The sequence below is a fragment of the Saccopteryx leptura genome, chromosome 1 (assembly GCF_036850995.1).
Source record: "Saccopteryx leptura isolate mSacLep1 chromosome 1, mSacLep1_pri_phased_curated, whole genome shotgun sequence".
In the NCBI taxonomy this organism is placed as follows: domain Eukaryota; kingdom Metazoa; phylum Chordata; class Mammalia; order Chiroptera; family Emballonuridae; genus Saccopteryx; species Saccopteryx leptura.
This window is the reverse complement of record NC_089503.1, coordinates 377,951,973-377,972,511: the sequence shown is the minus strand read 5'-3', so window position 1 is coordinate 377,972,511 and position 20,539 is coordinate 377,951,973. Positions and strand designations below refer to the sequence as shown.

Genomic DNA, 20,539 nt, shown 5'->3' with positions numbered 1-20,539 from the left:
AAAATGTTACTACCAACAGAGATACAAAAGTGGTCGGTAGGTATAAAGAGGTTGACTACCCCTGACCTAAACCATGCCTCCAAACGGCCCAGCCCCGCCTAGCCTTTGCTCTTGCTGTTTGCTCTGCAAACGCTCGATGCCCTTCCCTCTCAGCTCCAATGCTAGTTGCAATCAGAGGTCATCCCTCCTCTCTGCTCCTTTGCACTTAATCTTTCATAGCAAAGGCTGGGAAAGGGCTAAATGGCACATGGTTAACTGTTCACCCACTGGTTTGAGATCCCTGGGCCAGGAAGAGGTGGCATCTTGTTCGCTCTGCTCCTGTCCAGTGGCTAGTGTCCCTATTTGTGACAACCTGGGTGCTGAACTGAACCCAACAGCAGGGGCTGAGGCTAGATCATCCTCTGTGAGTCCCAGAACAGTGGCCATAAAGGTCAGGGAAGGTAATGGGGTGACCATGAAGGCAGGGGACCCTCTTTGGGCCCAGAGCCTTGGATCGTATGCAAGAAGTCAATTCTTCCCGCTACCTGCCTGGTTTCCTCTCAGTTACAGAGGGTACGAAATGCAGGAAGACGCAGTGAGAAGGTAAACTACAGCCAGAGCCCCAGGGCTGAGCTGGCATGGTATTTCAGGGAGGCCTCCACCCTGACCCAGGGGCCAGGCTCCCAGACAGGAGGGGCTTCCCTGGCCTCCACACATCCCGGGCTTCTAGAGCCAAGCCCATAGACAACCCAGGCGGCAGTAGGTGAGTTGGCGTCTTGCACAGGCTGGTACCCTTGCTAGCCGTGGCCCCTGTCGACTTTCCCCGGCCTCCCCTGTGCAGAGCTGAGTGTGTGGGCGCCCAGATAGCGGCCCCTCTGTTTGCCTATGACCTTGGGCGGGGAAAGAAGGGGCGGTGGGCGGCAGGGTACTGGAGGGAACTGAGGAAGCAGAAAGGGGGAGGGTCGAAGGGACTGCCCCTAGTCCTCAGTTGTGGGGGAGCACTTTTGATTCAACAGTACTGCTGGGGGGTGGGGTGGGGTGGGGGCGCCACTGCAAACCCCAGGAAGCCTTCAAGCAACCCTAACTTCCAGCGAGGGGGGGGGAACAAACCTCGGAAGAAAGACTAGGGTCAGACGCGGACCGCCAAGGCCTCCGCCCTCCTGTAGGGAGGGTCCCCCCTTCCGCGCACCTTTCCCCCCCTAAGCCTTTCCCAGAGACACCCGCTGCGGCGCCGCCTCCCGTTCCCGGCGGCTCCCTCCTGGCCGGTTCGCAGGTTCCAACGTGTCCCGTCCCCTCCGCCCCGTGCGTGCGGCGCCGAAAGCCCGCAGCCAGGAGCGGGCAGCGCCGGCGGCCGCCTCCCAGGGGTGGGGGCGCCCCTCTCCCCCTCGCCCCCCGGGCGCGCTTACCGAAGTCCCTGGCCCCCTCCTCCAGGGCCTCCTGGGTGAAAATCCAGGGGCGGTTGGCGAGGAAGAGGGAGGTGCTGTCAGCGCTGGCATGTTTCTTGCCGAAGATTTTGCTGAAGGTACCCTGCACCGTCTGGTTCTTTTTCATGCTGCCGCGAGCCACGCGGGCGCCGGGGAAGGAGCGCCCCTCGGTCGCCCTGCCCTGCCCGGGACTGAACCGCGCACCGTCTCCGCCGGGCTCTCTACCAGCCCATGCCCCGCGCAGTCCTCCCCGCCCGCGCGACGGGCGACAGGTGGTGCGGGCGCCGCCGTTCGCCTGGAAATGCGAGCTACCTGGACAGGTAAGAGGCTGCGGCTGAGAGCGGCCCCGCCCCGCGGCCGCCCAACTTCCCCGGCCGCATTCCTGCCCGCCTCCTTCCACAACAGGCCATTGTTGGCACGGCCCAGTGGGCTGGGGACCTCGCCCGGCCCACGCCCCGCCGGGAAGAAGAGCCACCCCCCTGCCCAGGTCTCTTCCTGGCCCTCCCCCTCCACCCCTCTTCTCCCTGGGGAAGGGAGGACGCGGGCAAGTCCCTTGCTTTTAAAGAGGGTCATGACCAGGTCGCTATGGGAACTTTGGAAACGGCTCTGTGCCCGGCTAACTCTGGGGACGGCTGGCTAAAGCAAGCACGCTGAAGGGTTCCACAGGCCCTCAAAAATGGGGGCCACTAGCCTTCAGAGGGTATAATGAGATGCCCCTGAGGATAACAGGTGAGCAGGAAAAGGAATTCAACTAGCATCCCAACCTGATGACAGAGGTGGAAAATATCTTTATTGCCAGAGCTCCAAAGATGTCTAAATCTTGGCATTTTTTGTACATAGATTGTTTTTTCTGTGAAGTTAAGTAAATAGAGTTTGAGAAAACTCAGGTTGAGTTCGCTGTCCCGGGAAAGGAGTTGTGGACCGTTAAGGTGCGTGGGACCCCATCGTAGCTGATGCTGGGGGTGACTGTCCGCTGGGGAAGGTCTGGTCAGATGAAGGGCGGCGGATAGTATGAAAGACGCTGGGTGGGGAGAGTCAGGCCACAGGGCTGGACTGGATGCTTTCTGGGCAGCAGGAGAAGGCTGGGGGGATGGGTCACAGAGAGTCTCCATGTTTCCCCCACCTCCCGGAACAGCACCCACTGCGTGTTCCCGTCTCTCTCTCCAGGCAGTTGGGATTGGCTCTCTCTTTGTACTAAAAGCATCTCCTCCTTAACTTTTCATTTGAAAAATTTGAAATGACCGCCCCCCCCATAATCCTTCCTCCTGGATTTACCAGCTGTTGACATGCTGCCACATTTATATTCTTTCTCTCTCTCCCTCCAAACACACAGAGTTATTTTTTTATTTTCATATTGCTGCAGGTTGAAAGTCCTGGCTATCACCCCACATCTCCCCATCCCAACCAGTACTCCAGTGTCCACTGCCTAAGAATAAGGTCCTTCTCCCAAGGGACCATGATACAGTCATCACACCCAAGTTCAACATTAATCCACTAGGATCCTCTCCCAAAATGTCATTTTCATCTTTTTCAATCCACAGCCTAATTATGACTGCACTCGCTTGTCATGTCGCTTTAATCTCGTAATTCAGCATGGTCCCATGCCTTTACTTTCCATGACAGTGACACTTTTCAAAAGTCTCCTTTACTTGCTCCAGTGTCAATGAACAAGATGAGTTGGACCTTCAGAGACTGTGACTAGGAGATGTTCCCCAAATGTTTCTGGTTGGGAACACGCCTGTGGTCAACCCTGTCCCACCCCACCCACCACCATGGCAAACCTGGAGAGAATTCCTGTTCATTCGTGGAGTGTCTGTGGAGCCTCTCCCAACTGCCCAGTGCTGTGCTGAGGGTTTGGGGTACATGGGGAAATAAGAGAGTTAAAGAAGTCTTATTTCTACTACAGATGATCTTGGGGTCTCATCAGGGAGACAAGGTTTTACATGATTCAAGGTAGCAGGCCATGGTGACTACAGAACAGTGGTTGCTGTCACTAATACAGCAGGAATTCAGAGGAGAGGAGGTCAGCATGGTCTGGAGAAGTCCCGGAAGGCTTCTTGGAAGACCTGAGACTTGAGCTGGCCCATGAAGGATGACGAGGATGTTAGTAGAGAAGGCAAGGAGCTCATTCTAGGGCATGCACGCCTACCCATGCCATCCATCCCTCCACCCTCTCATCTCCACATCATGGTTCCTCCCATTGTCTACGCAGGATGGACACAAGGGAACCCCTGATGCCCCATCATGCCCTGGACATCCTCACAACCCACTCAAGTGCTCTAGACACTCAGGCACAAGATAAAAGCTTCTTTCTTGGAGACCTCTGAGGTCTGAGGTCCCTCCCACCTTGGGTAGCTCCTGGCTCTTCCACCCAGGACCAGCCCCAGCAAAGCCCTCATTGAGTGGCTCCATTAAAGGGCAACTTCCACTATATAACGAATATTCTTGAGCACTGCTGTGTGCCCAGCTTAGGGCTGTGAAGGACACAGAGAAATCAAAGGCATGGTTCCCAAATTCAAGTTGCTGTAGTCTTATTTGGAGAGAGAAAGAGTGGGGAGGTAAATGAGGAGGAGGAGACTAACAGAGGGCCAGAGACTCGGGGGAGGAGCAACCAGGTGGGCTGGAGGGTCTGTGTGGGCATGCGGAGGTTTGAGGGCTTCTGCAGGGGCTCAGGGTGGTGGATCTGGGAATTGGGGAACAGGAAGGAGGTCACAGCAAGGTTGGCCTGGGTGTGGAAGGCCCACTGGGAAGATCAGAAACAACTCAAATTGTCCACCTGGCGATGACTGAGTAAATAAATTATGGCACATCCACACAATGAAATAATGATGCAACTCTAAAAAGGAATGAGGCAGCCGACTGTGTCCAGTTATCTTCAAGATAAACTGATAAACTGTTGACAAAACGGTGTGTGTAGTAAGCTACCATTTGGAGCAGGATAAGTCATCATGGCCTGCCACCTTGTTTGTGTTGGCACAGAGAAATTTTGGGAAGGTCCATAGAATTTTTTTTTTTTTTTTTTTTTTTTTTTACAGAGACAGAGAGAGAGTCAGAGAGAGGGATAGACAGAGAGGAATGGAGACAGATGAGAAGCATCAATCATCAGTTTTTCCTTGCAACACCTTAGTTGTTCATTGATTGCTTTCTCGTATGTGCCTTGACCGTGGGCCTTCAGCAGACCGAGTAACCCCTTGCTCAAGCCAGCAACCTTGGGTCCAAGCTGGTGAGCTTTGCTCAAACCAGATGAACCCGCACTCAAGCTGGCGACCTCGGGATCTCGAACCTGGGTCCTCCGCGTCCCAGTCCGACACTCTATCCACTACGCCACCGCCTGGTCAGGCTCCATAAGAAATTAATAAAGGTGTTTACTCAGGGGTGGAGGTGGGGCAACTGAGCAAATAGGGAGAATTTTCACTGAATGCCTTTTTATTTCATTTTTAAAAATGTATTTATTGATTTAGATAAAGAAGAAGGGAGAGAGGAGGAGAGAGACAGGAACACCGATCTGTTTCTGTAGTGCCTGCACCGGGGATCAAACCCGCACCCTTTGCATGTCAGGACAATGTAACCCACTGAGCTCTCCGGCCAGGGCACTGAATGCCTTTTTATATTTTTAAATTTCCCACCATAGCCCTGACCTGTGGTGGTGCAGCGGATAAAGCCTCGACCTGGAACGCTGAGGTCGCCGGTTTGAAACCCCGGGCTTGCCCGGTCAAGGCACATAGGATAGTTGATACTCCCTGCTCCTCCCCCCTTTCTTTCTCTCTCTCTCCCCTCTCTAAAAAATGAATAAAAATAAATAAATTTTCAACCATATAAATGTATTTTCTATTTTAAAAGTAAAGAAAAATAGGCAGAAGAGTTTAATCTAGAAGCGTGGTCCATGAACCAGCAGCATTTGCATCAGCTGGGATCTTACGAGAACTGTAGACACTCTGGTCTCATCCCAGATAGTGAGCAACCACTTTGGGCCTCAGTTTGTTCACCTGTAAAACAGGCTATTAATTTAAGGTCATTATGAGTTTCAGTGAGCCGATGGGCTAAGGTACAGTGAGGATCTTTGTTTTAACAAGAGCCCCACGTGACTCAGGAGCATGTCTGGCCTTGAGAAGGTCGGGCAACTGCGCGGGCAAGGGTGACTGGAACAGCTGTGTTTGAGGGACGTTCATGCAACATCTGGACGAAGGATGGGTGGCAAGGAGAAAGTGCAGAGTCCGGCAGTTAATAGGTACAAACAGGAAAGGTTGGGCCAGACTTGGGTGCTGGTGACAAAAACAGAAAGAGCAGAGCTGATAGTTTGTGGGACATTTCTTAGGAAGAAAGGAAGGTAAAGCGTTGGCATATAGAAGTAAAAAAACAACAACAAATAAACAACAACAAAAACCAACTCTGAGCTAGTTTCCTCAGCTGTGGCCGCAGAGTGGTAAGCGCCACCCCCCCCCCCCCAGGATTGTTATGAAGATTAAATAAGATGATGAATGTGAAATGCCCAGGACAGGGACACTCCTTAAGGCTTTGTTCATTTCTCCGCACTTGTGGTCCCCTTGCTCTGGGGACTGGAGGGAAAGGGGAAGCCGGGGTGGTGGGTGCGCACCGAAGGACTGGAGCCTGCAGCCTGGGTGTCAGGCTCTCCTGCCCTTGCACACCCACTTCACCCCAGGCTCATCCCCATGTTGGTTTGGACTCAGGAGGAGTCTCTGTGCCCCCACCACGGCCCCAGTTGAAGTTTCACCCTGTCAGCTTGGCAGCCTTTGAAGACACGTTCCCTGGGGCAGGGTCGGGACCGAATTCTCTGTCCAGCTCAGCACCCTGTACAATTGCTGCTCGGCCCCCACTCCGTCTAATGACAACACTCTGCACCTGCTCCCCCAGTAAAAAAAAAAACAGGCTCCCCTCGGACCAGCCAAAGCCCAATCCTGTAATTAAATCTCTGCTCTGCAGTGGCTCAGTAACCTGCAAGAGTCGACATTACTGTCCAGTTCTGGAATGTAGGGTGGGATTGGAGCCTGGAAGTTGCCTCTGTCAAGTGTGTGGACTTCCCTTCAACAAAGCCCAGTGTTCCTGGCTGGGAGACTGCCCTCTGGATGGGAGACGGGCAGGCTGAGAAGTCCTGAGAGTCGCCCTCATCATCACCCACGTCTCTGCAGCTAGCTCTCCACGGGCAAAAGCCAGACCTCTGGTCACCCCAACTTTTAAGTGATGCTGAGCTGTGGGTCATCTAGTCCAGCCTCTTGGTCCAGGCTTGAAACACCTGGTGCCACCAGGTCCAGAGACCGTTTCCTCTGGCCTGCAGGGGGGTGGGGTGGGCTGCAATCCCCCTGGCCCGGCATTCCTCTGCTCTGGCGGGCTAAGAGCAAATCTGGCTGGTGTGGGCTCCTGCGTGCTCAGAGCGGGCTCAGAGAAGTCACCGTCTGGTGCCTGAGAGTGTGGGGATCCAAGGTCCAGCCCTGGTTGGGGCGTGGAGTGTGTGTGGAAGTGCTGGGAAGAGACTCATTTCCTTTTGTAACCAGGGACCCTGTTGATGGGACCATGGCATAGTCGGTGGCGAATCGGTTTCGATTCTGACTTGGCTGCTTAGCGAGGGTGTGACCGTGGCTGTGTCACCACCTCTCTGAACCTTAAGTCTGTTCATCTATAAAACAGGGGCTGTTAATGTAACTTCGTCAGGAAATACAGCGAGACAGTGGGTTAAAGTACCCAGCAGAGAGTCTGACTCAGGGCAGGAACACAGCACTTGCGTGTTCCTGTCCTTCTCTACCCTGACTTTGGGCACGGGGATGCTAAACAGAGATCAGACAAAGCAAAGATCCTCAAGAAGGAAAAGTCAACTGGGGCCAGGAGACATGGTGGGGCAGGTGTCTCCAAGGTCACCCTGAAGGCTAGGCACAGTCATCCCATTATGAAATGCATTCTATAGTCTGAAATAATGTGTGTGAGTATTAAAAAAAAAAAAAGAAAGAAAGAAAACCAAAATTCTATGCAGATTGCAACTATAAATAAAGTAGATTTATGAATGGCCAGGGATCAGAAGGAATCAGGCTGTGGAAAAGGTTCAGTTGGACTATCAGGACTCCTTGTGGGGTTTTTACTTGTTAGTAATCTGCTCTGTTGAGAGATGATTTAACTTGAACCCTGCAAATAATAAAGAACACAGTTTAACATGGAGTGCATTTTCTTGTTTTTAAAAGAGCACTGGAGCCTGACTGGTGATGGTGCAGTGGACAGAGGGTTGACCTGAGACCCTTGAAGTCCCAGGTTCGAAACCCTGAGGTCGCCAACTTGAGCCCAAAGATTGCTGGCTTGAGAAAGGGGTCACTGGCTCAGCTGGAGCCCCCCGTCAAGGCACATATGAGAAGTAATCAGTGAAGCAACTACGAGTTGATGCTTCTCATCTCTCTCTGTTTCTTTCTGTCTGTGTCTCACTTAAAAAACAAAAACAACAACAACAAAGAACACTGGAGAGGGTCCTGTCACGCACCTCCTGTGAAACTGTGAGGCTCTCCTGCCTCAGTTGCCCTGTCTGTAAAGTGGGGTAGATGGTGGGACCCAACATTGAGTTGTGGTTTCACATCCGGTTGAAAAGCTCACGCCTGACCTGTGGTGGCACAGGGGTTAAGTGTTGGCCTGGAACAAGGAGGTCGCCGGTTCGAAACCCTGGGCTTGCCCGGTCAAGGCACATACGGGAGTTGATGCTTCCTGCTCCTCTGCTCTTCTCTCTTTCTCTCTCTCTTCTCTCTCTAAAAATGAATAAATAAATCTAAAAAAATGTTTTTAAAAAGGAAAAAGGAAAGCTCGCTGGCTGGAAGAGCAGAGGCAGAACAGCAAGAGTCTGATACCTCCTGAGGAGGCCGCTCTGGCTCTCAGGACAGAGGCGAGTGTGGAACGCCATGGGCATCCCCTGGGCATTCCCTGGGCACAGCCGGCTCCTTGGAACCGCCCTGGCCCGCCTGTGGAGCGTGGCACCGCCATACACACTTCTCGCGTATTTTGGAAAACAACTCTTTTTTTTTTTTAATTGATTTTGGAGAAAGAGGAAAGGAGAGAGAAACATAGATTTATTGTTCTACTTATTCATGCATTTATTGGTTGATTCCTGTATGTGTTCTGACCGGGTATCGGATCGGACTCACAACCTTGGTGAATTGGGATAACACTCTTACCAACTGAGCACCCAGCCAGGGCTGCTAGGAGACTGACTCTTGAACTGGAATCCAAGCTCCGGGAGCATTTCTATGCACCTCGTCTTGGGTCCAGCTTATTTCTCTCTGTTCTTGAGACCTGGGAAGAAAAGCAGTCACGTCTGCCATTCACGGAGCATCTCTCTATGTCAGACCGGGTGGATCACACGCATGAACCCACCACCATCAGTCCAGCCCCGCAAGGGAGGGGCACTCCACCCATTTTATGGATGCAGAAGAGAAGACTCCAAATGATGTTTACTCATACTCTACTCCTGGGGATACGCCTTCACCCAGGTCCATAGCAGGACACAGATATGATGTCGTTGCTGTGCTGTTAGTGGGGATGAGGAGTTGGAGGCACTTGGGGGCCCATCCCTGGGGCAGCAGAGGCATTGAATGCGGTGAACGCACTCGATGAACTACACAGTAGCTGGAAGCCAGGAGCGAGCTGCTCATATAGCAGCACAGATGGATCTTGAAAACAGTAGGGAGTGATCAAAGTAAACAGAATGAGATCTAAAACACACAATGCCACTTAAGTACGTAAAAACAACCTGCATACAAAACAACAATATGTATGTTTTGCAAGAACATGTATGAACAAGAAGATGCTCATTAAGCACATGAGAATGGTTGCCTCTGGCTGGGGTGGGTGGGGAATGTGATTGGAGAGTGGAGATAAAGGGAGGAAATGAATACCATGAGAGAGGAGGCCCTCATGGACCAGGGATGATAATAACGCACCATGAAGCGACATGTGTGACTAACTCAGCCTCCGGTACTTGAGGTCCAACAAAGGAAAAAGAAGTCAGGATCAGAGAGGTTAAGAAATTTGTCCAAATCACACAGCACGTAAGGAGAGGTGAAGGGAATGTTCAAGTAACCAGGGCTCCTTAGAGCAGGGCAGTAGCAGGACACTTGAACCATCTGCCTGCACCTCAATCGCAGGAAGGGCAGGAGGGTGGAGCTGTGTGTGTGGCAAGGTGTGGGGGTGGTCGGTGCAGCCTGCTGGGACCCAAGCAGCCCTGAGTCTCACTAGCTCTCCCTAGCCTTCCCAAACAAGCTGAGCACTGTGGGTACAGATCACAGTTCGTACCATCCAGGAACCTGGATGATAAATAAAATGAGGTCATGCCTGCCAGGAGTGTGGCAGACCAGGCAGAGAAAGGGGAGCTTCCGGGAGGCAGGACTGAATCAGTCTTTGGAAGTTTAGAAATAACATGTAACTGTTAGCACTTAACCTTGCAGCAAGCACTGTTCTAAACTCACGTGGTCCTCACAAGGAGCATTCCAGGTCAATTCTCTTATCAGCCTCACTTTGCAGATTAGGGATTTAGGCAGAGAGAGGTTATTGATTTGTGAAAGTCACACAGAAGGTAACCGGGATTTAACACAGGCAGAGTGGGTCCAGAGACTGTCATCTTAACCCTTCTGGGATTTACAAATGAAATAAGACAGACGTGGCTTGGCTAGCCAGGTCTTCCTAGAGGAGTTCTCCTAAGCCACTGTCCCTTGTTGAGATTCCCACAGTGAGGGTGACATAGCCCAAGATGAGGACACTCCTGGCAGGGTCCAGTCCAGTGGTCAGTCAGGGAGGTTCCTGCCTGAAGTCCTCAGGACGTGATTCAATTTCCCCTCCTTCAAATGTCCAAGATACAGGGACCCAAGATCCTTACTATATACATAAGGAACTGAGACCCAGAGATAGGACTCCTAGCAACCAGCCCTTCTCTTCAAGCCCTCTTGGACTGAGACAAAATGTAATGTGTGCCTTGCTCCTCCAAACACCCCCTCTGGCCTCCTGGGCTCCTTTCTGACAGCTTCAGGCCCTGGGCTGGGACCCAAGCGACTTTCCCCAGAGCCAGAGACTGGCCACCCCACCCAGAATGCCATGCTCCCACCCTCCGCTCTCCCAAGCAAGAGCATCGCCCCAGAGCCTTGGAGATCCCTCCTCAGAGGCTCCGGCAGGGCAAGGCCTGCTTGCTGCTCCCTTCCTCCCTGCTCCTCCCTCCTGCCTGCCGGCCTCTCCTCCCAGTTCCTCCCAGCCTCCTCAGAAATTAGGGGTCATTACCATCAGGGCGTGCGATCTGGGCACAGTGCACAAGTCATCAACACCCCAACTCCCAATCCGCCTGTGGGCCCCAAAGTCCACCCCATAACTAATAGTCAGGCTGACTCCGTGCCAGGAAGGAAACAAGTCCCGGCCCGGCCCCAGCCAGTGTGGCAGAGGGACAGGAAGTCACCCGCTGGCCCTATTTCCCTCCCCTGGCCCTCCCCTCACCCACCCACCACTCGACCCCAGGAAGAGCCCAGGTTTTTCCAGATTTGAGATTTTTTTTTTTTTTTTTTTATTGATTGATTTTCATGAGAGAGGAAGGGGCAGGGTGAGGAGACAGAACATCGAGCTGTTCCTGGATGTGCCCTGACCGGGGATGGAACCGGCAACCTCTGTGCTTTGGGACGATGCTCTAACCAACCGAGCTATCTGGCCAGGGCTCCATGTGGGATTTCTGACACATTCCTGGGAGGTGCCCAACAAGTCTGGTTAGGGAGATGGTTCCCTAGGAAGGAGGGGGGATCTGGTTTTGGAAGATGGGGACGTGACAGCCTGTTCAGCAATCCTCCATTAATTTCATTACCCACCCACACCTGATAATAGCTAGTATTTGTTGTGTGCTTGCTCTGTTCCAGGCACTGTCCTAAGTGCTTTGTCCAACTCTATTAGATGGAGACCTTTAGCCCACTCATTCTACGCATAAACAAAGTACAGAGAGGTCATTACTTGCCCAAGTTTACACAACTACTAAAATAGCAGAGTCAGGGTTTAAGCTCAAAGAGTCTGATTCCTGGTCTGCAATCCCATCTTCTATAGTGAAACCACCCATCCCACCTTCCCATTTACTGACCATCTGTCCATCGACTCAGCCACAGCCAGCACACCCAGCTACCTGTCTACCCACCTATTCATCCATCCCCGCACCTCCCGAAGCCCTGTTTGTAGCAGTCTAGGAGAGGGAACAGCATATGCAAGGGCTCAGAGGGGAGAGAGCAGGATGTGTTTAAGAAATTAGCTACTGCATAGAGGAAAGAGAGCAAGAGATGAGGCTAAAAAGGTGACCAGAGCTCAAAAAAGGAGGGGCCACCCCTCTGCCATCTATCCTTCTACCCACACTCTGCCCATCCATCCATCCATCCATCCATCCGTCATCTCTGCAATTTGGAGGGCAGATAGAGAGAAAAAGAATGGTAGGTTGGCTGGGTCCACTTCCTCAGTACCAGTGGTTTCTCATGACATGTTGGGCAGCTGGGGGAAGTCAGGACTTCTGGGGGTACCTAGATAACTAGGATGATTTTCTCCTCTCCCCATATCCCTCACCACCCTCAGGTCAGGGCTCCTGGGAGACTGTGGGTAGAGGAAATTGCAGAGTGGGTCAGTGTCAAGGTTAAAAAAAAGATCTTCCCAGGCCTTGAAACTTCAGCTCCCAGCCCTGCTCCTGTGTCTCCTTAGGGAGACAGAAGGAATTGTGCTGTCAAAGAGGCCTCACAATGTCATGGCTCATGCAAATTGTCCCCGTCCTGACCCCCCCCAGTGGCCTCCCAAGAGTCCCTGGGAGCCCCCGAGCCCCTGACTACCGGAAGTTCCATCTCACCACCAAGGAAGGCCCTGGTTAAGGATGACCCAGGTGGGTGACATCACAGGGCTAGATCAGGGCAGCCCAAGGTCACAAAAGGTTTGATTGGCAGGAAGAAGTATGAAGGTCCCAGCCCGGCCCACTTGTGTGGCTAGCAGCAGTTCTCTTACAAAAGGCTTAGGGGCCAGTATCGCTGCTACCCAACTCTTGTTCGCCTGCTCTCGGGCCTGGTGGGGGGCAGGGAGCGGGCCACCATCCAGCTCCTCTGGTTCTGTCCCTTCACGTCCCCAAGACACTTCCTGGACCCTTAGTTGGCATTACCCCATCTCATAGCTAAAGTTTATAGCGTGCTTGAGAGGTCTAGGCACTTTGTACATAATCTCACTAAATCTTCATGGTAAGCGTACGAGATAGGTTCTTTAGTTACTCTCACTTCCTAGGTGGGAAAACTGAGGTGCAGAGTATTATAGATACCTAATGGGTGGTGGAGCTGGGATTTGAACTCCAGCGCCCCCTCCCGCCCCCCGCGAGCCACACAGCCTCCTGAGGAGGTGGAGGCCCCTTCAGCCCCCTCCCCATCTCTGCCCTTTCAAGTCCCCCCGCCCCCGGCCCAGGCAGACACGCTCACGTCAAGGTTCAGACGAGTGTGCTCAGAACCGGGCTGATGATAATGACCATTTGCGTTGCGTGAGCTCAGTTCCCACACGCATCGCACCCCCCGCAGCAAGCTGCTGCCGTAGATAACAACCTTATTATCCCCATTTTGTAGATGAGGCAACTGAAGCTCAAAGAGGTTCAGCCACTTGGCCAAGGTTGCCGGACCTGTCAGGGAGGAGCCAGGCCTTGAGCTCAGGCCCTCAACCTTCAAGACCCAGGCACATTCCACAGAGCCAGGTGCCCCAGGAGCTTCACCGGAAGCCTCTCCCAACGCAGTTTGCATGTCAGCAGGGAGGAGGCCTTCTACCAAAGAGTGAGGCGCTGATGGTGGAATGTCCGCACGGGCCAGGCTACTGGAAGTGCCGGGGGCCGGAGTATTTGAGAGGACAGAGTGTCTTCCCACAAGTCCTGTAGCAATGTCACGTATGAGGTCCTCTGGCCCTGCCTAGAAAGCCCCACTCCTGAGTCACCCTCTTCCCCATTCTAGGCCCCGGTGTACAGGACAGACACGTGCGCGTGTCTATGGTAAAGGCCGTGCTGGGCTCTGCCTGCAGGGGTGCAGGGCCTGGAGGGGGAGTTCTACTCAGATTCCTTCTTTTGGGCCTAGAACCCCAAGTGAAAACAGGGAGGGAAAGGGCTGGTGAGACCCTCCGCCTGCCCTTGAAGTTTCATCCCTCCCTGTGGAATGGGAGGCTTAACCAGAGGTGCCAGAAGCAGAGAGGGGAGAGGGGTCTTCCTCAGACCTCTCAACCTTGGCGTCGTGTGCTGATCTGTGTGTGGGGCTGTCTGTGCACTGTGGGGTGCTTGGCGGCATCGCTGGCTTCCACCCACTAGGTGCCAGGAGCACCCCCACCTACGACAACCAAAACAGCTCCTGGGGGGAAGTCACCCCCAGTTGTGAACCACTTTTCTTACGTCGCACACTTACACACACACACACACACACACACACACACACACGCGAGTGCACCTCACAGGGAGGGCCTGATTGGGGAGGAGATCGTTAAATGAAACTAATGTTAACCTAGAAAGTATGCAGTCAGGCCCCACCCTCCCTCCAAAGCTGCGTGCTGGGCCCTGGGTGGGGGATGGGGTGTTCTCAGCCTCTGAGGTTAGTCACTTGGGGCCTCACTAGGCCCCTGAAGGGGCGGGGCAAGGCTGGGGCTGCCTGGGCTCCCCCCTTCCCCTCCCACTCTTCTCTGCTCACTGTCTTCTCTTGCTCCTTTCTTTCTTCCTCCTTCCTCTCCTCCTCCTCCTCCTTCTGGGGACCGTCCCTCTGTCCCAGTTTCTGTGAGGTCCTGGTCCCTAGATGTGCTTGGGCCCCTGGGGCCCCCCACTGGGGCCCCAAGTGCTGCTGCAGCAGCAGCAGCAGCAGCAGGGACACAGCTGACTGGTAGACCCAGGGCAGGTGCGGAGGGGAGTGTTCAATTCCTGGTTCCCACGCTAACTGGTTACTAGTCGTGGGACTTCCACAAGGTTCTTCCACACCACCTCACTGCTGTGTGAACTCAGACAGACGCTTAGACAACCCTGAGCCTTAGATTCTGCATTTGAAAAATGGGTGTGACGTCCAAAATGACTCTCAGGAGCTTGTGTAGAACCAAGTGGTTAGTACCTGGCATTTCCATTGATAGATGATCAATTCTGTTAGCAAACAGTGTCAGCCTTCCATCTGTGGGGGTCTCTGGTAAGACCCCCAACATTCTGAAAACATCTGCCTCTGTGACTCCTGACACCAGCCTTCCAGCCCTGAGGCGCAGTGTCCAAGTGGCCAAGACTAAGGAATGTGCTAGGGAGCAGGTGCCAGGAGCCCTGGGGTCTCTGCAGTTTCCTCGTCTCATGACCACAGGCTGAGCCCCTCTGCCACGTCTGGAGGACCAGAACCCCACAGCCTCAGAGTCATGCCGAACAGGAGGAAACCTGAGCCACTTCTGTGGCTGAGGGAAGGGAAGATTCTATTGGGCCAGGCTGTCAACCTCAACAGCAGGGCTAAAGAGATTGTCAGGGACTCTATAGCAGTGAGGTTCACTACCCTCAGGTGGCATTAGCCATGATGACAGACATTTCTGTCAGTCACAACCGGGAGGTGGGTAGAGTGACTAGAGGCTGGGGATGCTGCGATGCATAGGACAGCCCCCACTGCAAAGAATCATCCAGCCCAGCATGGCTGTCCCTCTGTCCCACCCCTCTGTCACATGGCTATGGTGCCGCAGGTGAGAAGCTGTGCTCCACACACACACATGTGTGTTCATATTTGTGGTGTCTTTGTTACTTGCACACTCAGAGCCTGGCATACAAGAGGGATAGTTTTGAATAAATGAATGAATGAATGAAGCCACCAATGTCATCTGCTCAACTCTGCTAAGAATGGTAATTCATAGAATAAACCTCACACTTCTCAGTGCCTTGTCCTGTCCTGTCCAAGAACCTGGAACCAAACTCCAGCATTCGAAACCCCAGTGTTCCAGCCAAACCCGGCAATCTGGCCGCTCGGTCCCCTAGTGAGCCTGGGGGCTGTAGAGGGCACCATGGTGGCTCCCCGGTGGCCTTGGCGGTTTCCCGGCCATCCAGCACACCTGGGCCGAAGTGACTTGGTAGGTCCTGTCCCCGCAGTGCAGTGGACACAGGATGCCTCATGGAGCATAGGGTGTGAACCTTGGGGTCAGCCAGGCCCGGGTTCAAATCCAGCCTGGTTCTTTATCAGCCACATGACCTCCTTACTTCATTTTCTCACCTTTAAATGGGGTCAGTAATAATACCTTCCTTAAAGGGTTGATGTGAAGATTGGAAGAGATAGTCCACTTAAGGAGTAGGGTTCTCTGCTCATAACCAGTTATGAGTGATCACTGATGACCACCATCATAGCTCATTTCCGGTGCTTGCCCCTCTGCTTGTAATCCCGCGTCCCAGGGCTGAGCCTGGAACAGTCTGGAAGGCTGCTGAACACTTTTTCACGCCCCTCTCCAGCTTAGCTGCTAGCCAGCACTGGGTAAGCCCCAGGGACACAGAGGTGAACAGGATGTGGTCCTGACCACTGGGAGCGCTTTACAGGCCTGTTAGAACATTAGCGGGAGCCCGAAGGACCACGATTTGGGAATAGGATGAGGCAAGCATGGCACCCAGGGTGCAAAACGTAAGGAAGCCCTCACTGTGCCCATGCAGGGCTCTGAGCGTGAGCGCCCCCTTAAAACTGACGCACTTGCCTCGCCTTAGTCCCAGCCCAGCAAAGGATCGCATCCCAGGGCGGAGTGCCTAAAGCACAGAGATGGGTGAGAGGGGGCAGGAACTGCAGCACCGGAGGCTTCCTGGAGGAGGTGTCGTGACAACTGCTGGCTTGGGAGAATAGGAAGAATTTTGAAATGCAAAGCTAAGGCACATATAACATTCTCCGGGGGAGGAACCCATAGGGGCAAAGACTGCTTTGAGGAAAGCCCTGGATATGTTTGTATTGTGCAAATGGTTTGTCAACTAAACACAAAGGAGTGTACATTATGACTGCAGTACAGGATTTCTTTTGTAAAATGGTGGGGGCTCAACTTTTACAACTCAGCAGCTAGAGGTTCCCTCCCAGTTCCCCAGGGGCTGCGTCCCCCGCAGAGAGGAAGTGGGTCCCCCTGACAGTTGTCACAGGAGGGTGTGTGGGGGGAGCAGAACACACAGGCACCTCATCCTGTGGGGTCGTTCTGTCATGGCTCTGAAGATCCCAAGGGAAACGGGCATTCAGCAGCTGGAAGATGGTGTGGGGCTTCACGAGTCAGAGGACAGTCAAGGAGGGTTGACGACAGAGAAGAAAATAAATGCCAGTACACTGTGATAAACGTGGCCATTGGGACCCCTAGAGGGGTCAGCTTCCATACCTGGTCACCCAACAGTGGTGGTCGTGGGGAGAGGGCATTGCTGGGTAGGAGACACTTCACAATGAGAGGATCTAAAAGAGGACGGCTGGCTGGTCAGAAGGGAGTGGACCTTACCGGAATTCAGTCCACGTGAACCATTACTTACTGTGGGCTCATAAATACTTCGGTGAAAACAAGAATGGGATTCCGAGGCTGTTATTTATGTCAAGGATAAGGCTGAGAGGGAAGGACAGAGTTTCCATAGTGAAGGGGAAGGGGAGAGACACCAGGCTGGGGATTCAGCTTGAGCAAAGGCCCGGGGGCCGGGAAGGACAGTGGCTGGGAGGAGTAGGGAGCTGGTGATGCGGGACAGTGGCCGGGGGGAGTAGGGAGCCGGTAATGCCGAACAAAGGGTGCGAGGAGCCCCGTCCTTAAAGGTCTTGCCTCTCAGGCTGGGGGCCTTGGGCTTTCTTTTCTAGGCAGTAAGAGACCAGAAGAGGTTTCGAGCAGGAGAGCCATTTGATCTGGCCACTCATAGAGAGAGGTTAATTCGCTGAGGGTGGGAAGCAGGCTGAAAGGCGGACGATTAGGAGGCAGGAGGACCTGGGAGGAGTGACTCCGCGGGGGAGAGGAGGGAGGCGTGACCGGAGGTGGCAGAGGGCCGGGCGAGGCGCACCGGACAGTGGCCTGGAGGACGCCCACAGACAGTGCGAGTGTGGGAAGAGTGGAGGGGTGTCCGAGGCTCCCAGCCTCGGAGCTCCCAGAGGCCTCTGAGAAGCAGGCGGAGGTCTGCACTGCAGCAGGCAGGTCAGCGAACCCTGAAGGCTCTGCCTGGAGGTGTCTGGCCCCGGCCAGCGGAGCTGTGCCCCGGGTGGCTCTGTGGGGTTTTGACTAGTGGCCCCTTCCTCCTCCTGCTGCCCTTGGCCCCAGCAGTGGAAGTCCCAGTGTCCTGTACCCCAGCTCTCCCTTTCTTCCCTTCCCCCTAGGACTCACAGAGAGCCTCAGTGCCCGGCTATGGGCCGAAGACACCATCAGGCAAAAAGGTGAAGGCTCCCCTGTCCCGGTCGTGGAAGCAGGACCGTGAGCAGACTCTGGCCGCAGCTTATGTGCCGGTGGTGGTGGATCCCAGGGGCTGGAACCCCGACAAGCTCAGGTTCAACTTCTACACCTCCCAGCACACCAACTCCCTGAGCCCTTTCTACACCTTGCAGAAGCCCACTTGCGGCTACCTGTACCGCCGGGACACGGACCACACCCGCAAGCTCTTTGATGTGCCTCCTGCAAACAAGGTTCTGTGGCGCTCCAAGTGCCTGTACCGGCCGGAAGACCCCACCAGCCCCGTTCCGCCCAGGAGCCCTAGTCCTGGAGGGGAGGGGCCGCCTACTGAAGAAGCAGGGGGCGGTCCTAGTCCTGGAGGGGAGGGGCCGCCTACTGAAGGAGCAGGGGGCGGTCCTAGTCCTGGAGGGGAGGGGCCGCCTACTGCAGGAGCAGGGGGCGGCCCTAGTCCTGGAGGGGAGGGGCCGCCTACTGCGGGAGCAGGGGGCGGTGGCAGTGGGACAGCTGTGGCATCCCCATGACAACTCTGCCACGCCCACTGTCAACACTGGTAAAGGGAAGTCTCTCTTCTGGGCAACAATCAAAGCTTGGTCTTCCTCCCCCTGGCCTCTGAATGAGTGACTGGGAGTGCGCACTGAGGTCCCTGGGTGTTTTACCACCAGGTGATGCCCAGAGGGGCCTGAAGACTTGGAAGGACCTGATTCTTAGTCCCCTCACCCTGAGAAGCACCCCTACCCCCTTCAGAGCCTAAGTCCCAAGCAAAGCCCATGCTGGTCATACCTTCCCCACGGTCTAGACTGGGCAGCCCTTCCGAACACAAGAAAGAGGTACATCAGCTGGTCACTCCCCAGCTCTCCTATGAGAATATGAGAACCTCCCCCCCCCCCACCAATGTCAGAGCAGCTGCTGCAAAATGGGGAAGGGGTGCAGGGAGCAAATGCAGTCTCTGGAGGCTTCCTCTCCAGCCCTCCAGTCCTAGTTCTATGTAAAACCGCCACTTTTGACACACCATTTGTTGGCAGGGGGTGGATTTCCCAACTCAAGCCTCTCCTCTGGTCCAGATGCCCTGCCTCGGAGCTTAGCTAGGTTCACAGGCCGTGGTTCATGGAGAAGGGGGATGAAGGCAGAGGGTGGTTGGCACATAGCAGTGGCCTGAGTGAGTCCCTGGTCACTGCCACCCAGGGTGAACCCATGGTGGGCTGGAGCCAGCTCTGACCGGCCTGCGAGAGCCAACTGTGGGCCTCCCCTCCCAACTCCACAATGTTGGTAGCTTGAGATTGGCCATGGGAGTATTTACACCACTGAAATCAGCAAAAACTACAAATTGGGTTGGGGTTTTTTTTTTTGTCCGCAGAGAGTCAGCTGTTTAATACTTACCAGCACGCCACTGAGTGAATTCACCTGCTTTCGTTTCTAAGCGTCTCCTCTCTTTCCAGGTAGAGCAGCATGTTCAGTGAGGCATACTTCTGAGCACAAGGGGTTGAGGCTGGGGTGGGATAAAAGGACAGGATGTCTGGGGACTCCAACAAGCAGCCAGGGCGGTGGCCCTGGGTGCCTTTCTCCGAGAAGAAGAGGATAAAGAGGTAGGAGGACACAAGGCCTTCCTGAAGGGTCCCCGGTCAGCAGCGTCCAGGTTCTTCTGTTTATTGTGGGATCTCTTTCAACTTAGAGGTCTCCCTCACATGTCTGGTGACCCGGGCTGGATGCAGGCCGGCTGGCATCCGTACCAGGTCTCTCCTGGCCGGCTGTGGGGGAGTTGGCACGGGAAGGAGCTGGAAGGGGGGGTCTCACTGTCCCCCTGATGCCCCAGTTTTCAGAGCGGCCCTTCGCTCTTCCTGAGCTGTGCCCAGAGGCTGGGGCCTCGGGTTCAAGTCTCCAGGAAACCTTCTGCCAGGCTCAGGAGGGGGGCAGATGCCTCTAGGGGCCTGTTGTGCTGCCTTGCAGAGGGTACCTGGGGAAGCCGTTGCTCCTTCCACAAACTTTCCACCAGTCCGCTAGCATTTCCGCCCCACGCCCCGCACCCCAGCCTTCGGGGCACCTGAGGCAGGGAGGGGCTTCGGGACTGTGCCGACCTCCATGTCTTCCTGCTCCGTGGCCGCATTCGAGTCTCATCTTTCTGCACTCTGATCAGACAGCTGCCACTTGTCCATCTGCCTCCTGTTTCCTATCAATTTTATTAGAACCTCTACACTCTTCCTTTTCTTTGCCTCAGTGAATGTGTAGCTGGCTTCTTTTTTTTTTTTTTTTTTTTCTGAAGCTGGAAACGGGGAGAGACAGCCAGACAGACTCCCGCATGCGCCCGACCGGGATCCACCCGGCACGCCCACCAGGGGGCGACGCCCTGCCCATCCAGAGCCACTCTAGCGCCTGGGGCAGAGGCCAAGGAGCCATCCCCAGCGCCCGGGCCATCTTTGCTCCAATGGAGCCTTGGCTGCGGGAGGGGAAGAGAGAGACAGAGAGGAAGGAGAGGGGGAGGGGTGGAGAAGCAGATGGGCGCTTCTCCTGTGTGCCCTGGCCGGGAATTGAACCCGGGACTCCTGCACGCCAGGCCAACGCTCCACCACTGAGCCAACCGGCCAGGGCCTGTAGCTGGCTTTAAAAAAATTTTTTTTTCCATTAGTTTTTGGGGGGAGAGATGGCGAGAGAGAGAGAGAGAGAGAGAAGCATCAGTTCATTGTTTCACTGGTTGTTCCATTAGTTGTGCACTCATTGGCTGCCTCTCATTTGTGCCCTGACCAGGAGTCAAATTCACAACCTCTGGCTTGCTGGGAAGA

General features: G+C 54.4%; 1 protein-coding gene across 1 annotated transcript; it reads left to right on the top strand.

The window, feature by feature from the left end:
• Positions 1 to 1,393: 1,393 nt before the first annotated feature.
• CIMIP3 (ciliary microtubule inner protein 3) lies at positions 1,394 to 20,010 on the top strand. Its single transcript, XM_066359435.1, has 2 exons — positions 1,394 to 1,723; positions 17,696 to 20,010. Exons 1-2 carry the CDS (start codon positions 1,529 to 1,531, stop codon positions 18,284 to 18,286), a joined length of 786 nt encoding a protein of 261 aa, XP_066215532.1. The 5' UTR covers positions 1,394 to 1,528; the 3' UTR covers positions 18,287 to 20,010.
• Positions 20,011 to 20,539: the final 529 nt, after the last annotated feature.

What these genes read in the sequence shown, in the direction of transcription:
- CIMIP3 (XM_066359435.1), top strand. Translation starts at nt 1,529, where the DNA reads ATGCTGCCGCGAGCCACGCGGGCGCCGGGGAAGGAGCGCCCCTCGGTC. An exon ending in AATGCGAGCTACCTGGACAG is followed by an intron (nt 1,724 to 17,695) that starts GTAAGAGGCTGC and finishes CCTTCCCCCTAG; the next exon opens with GACTCACAGAGAGCCTCAGT.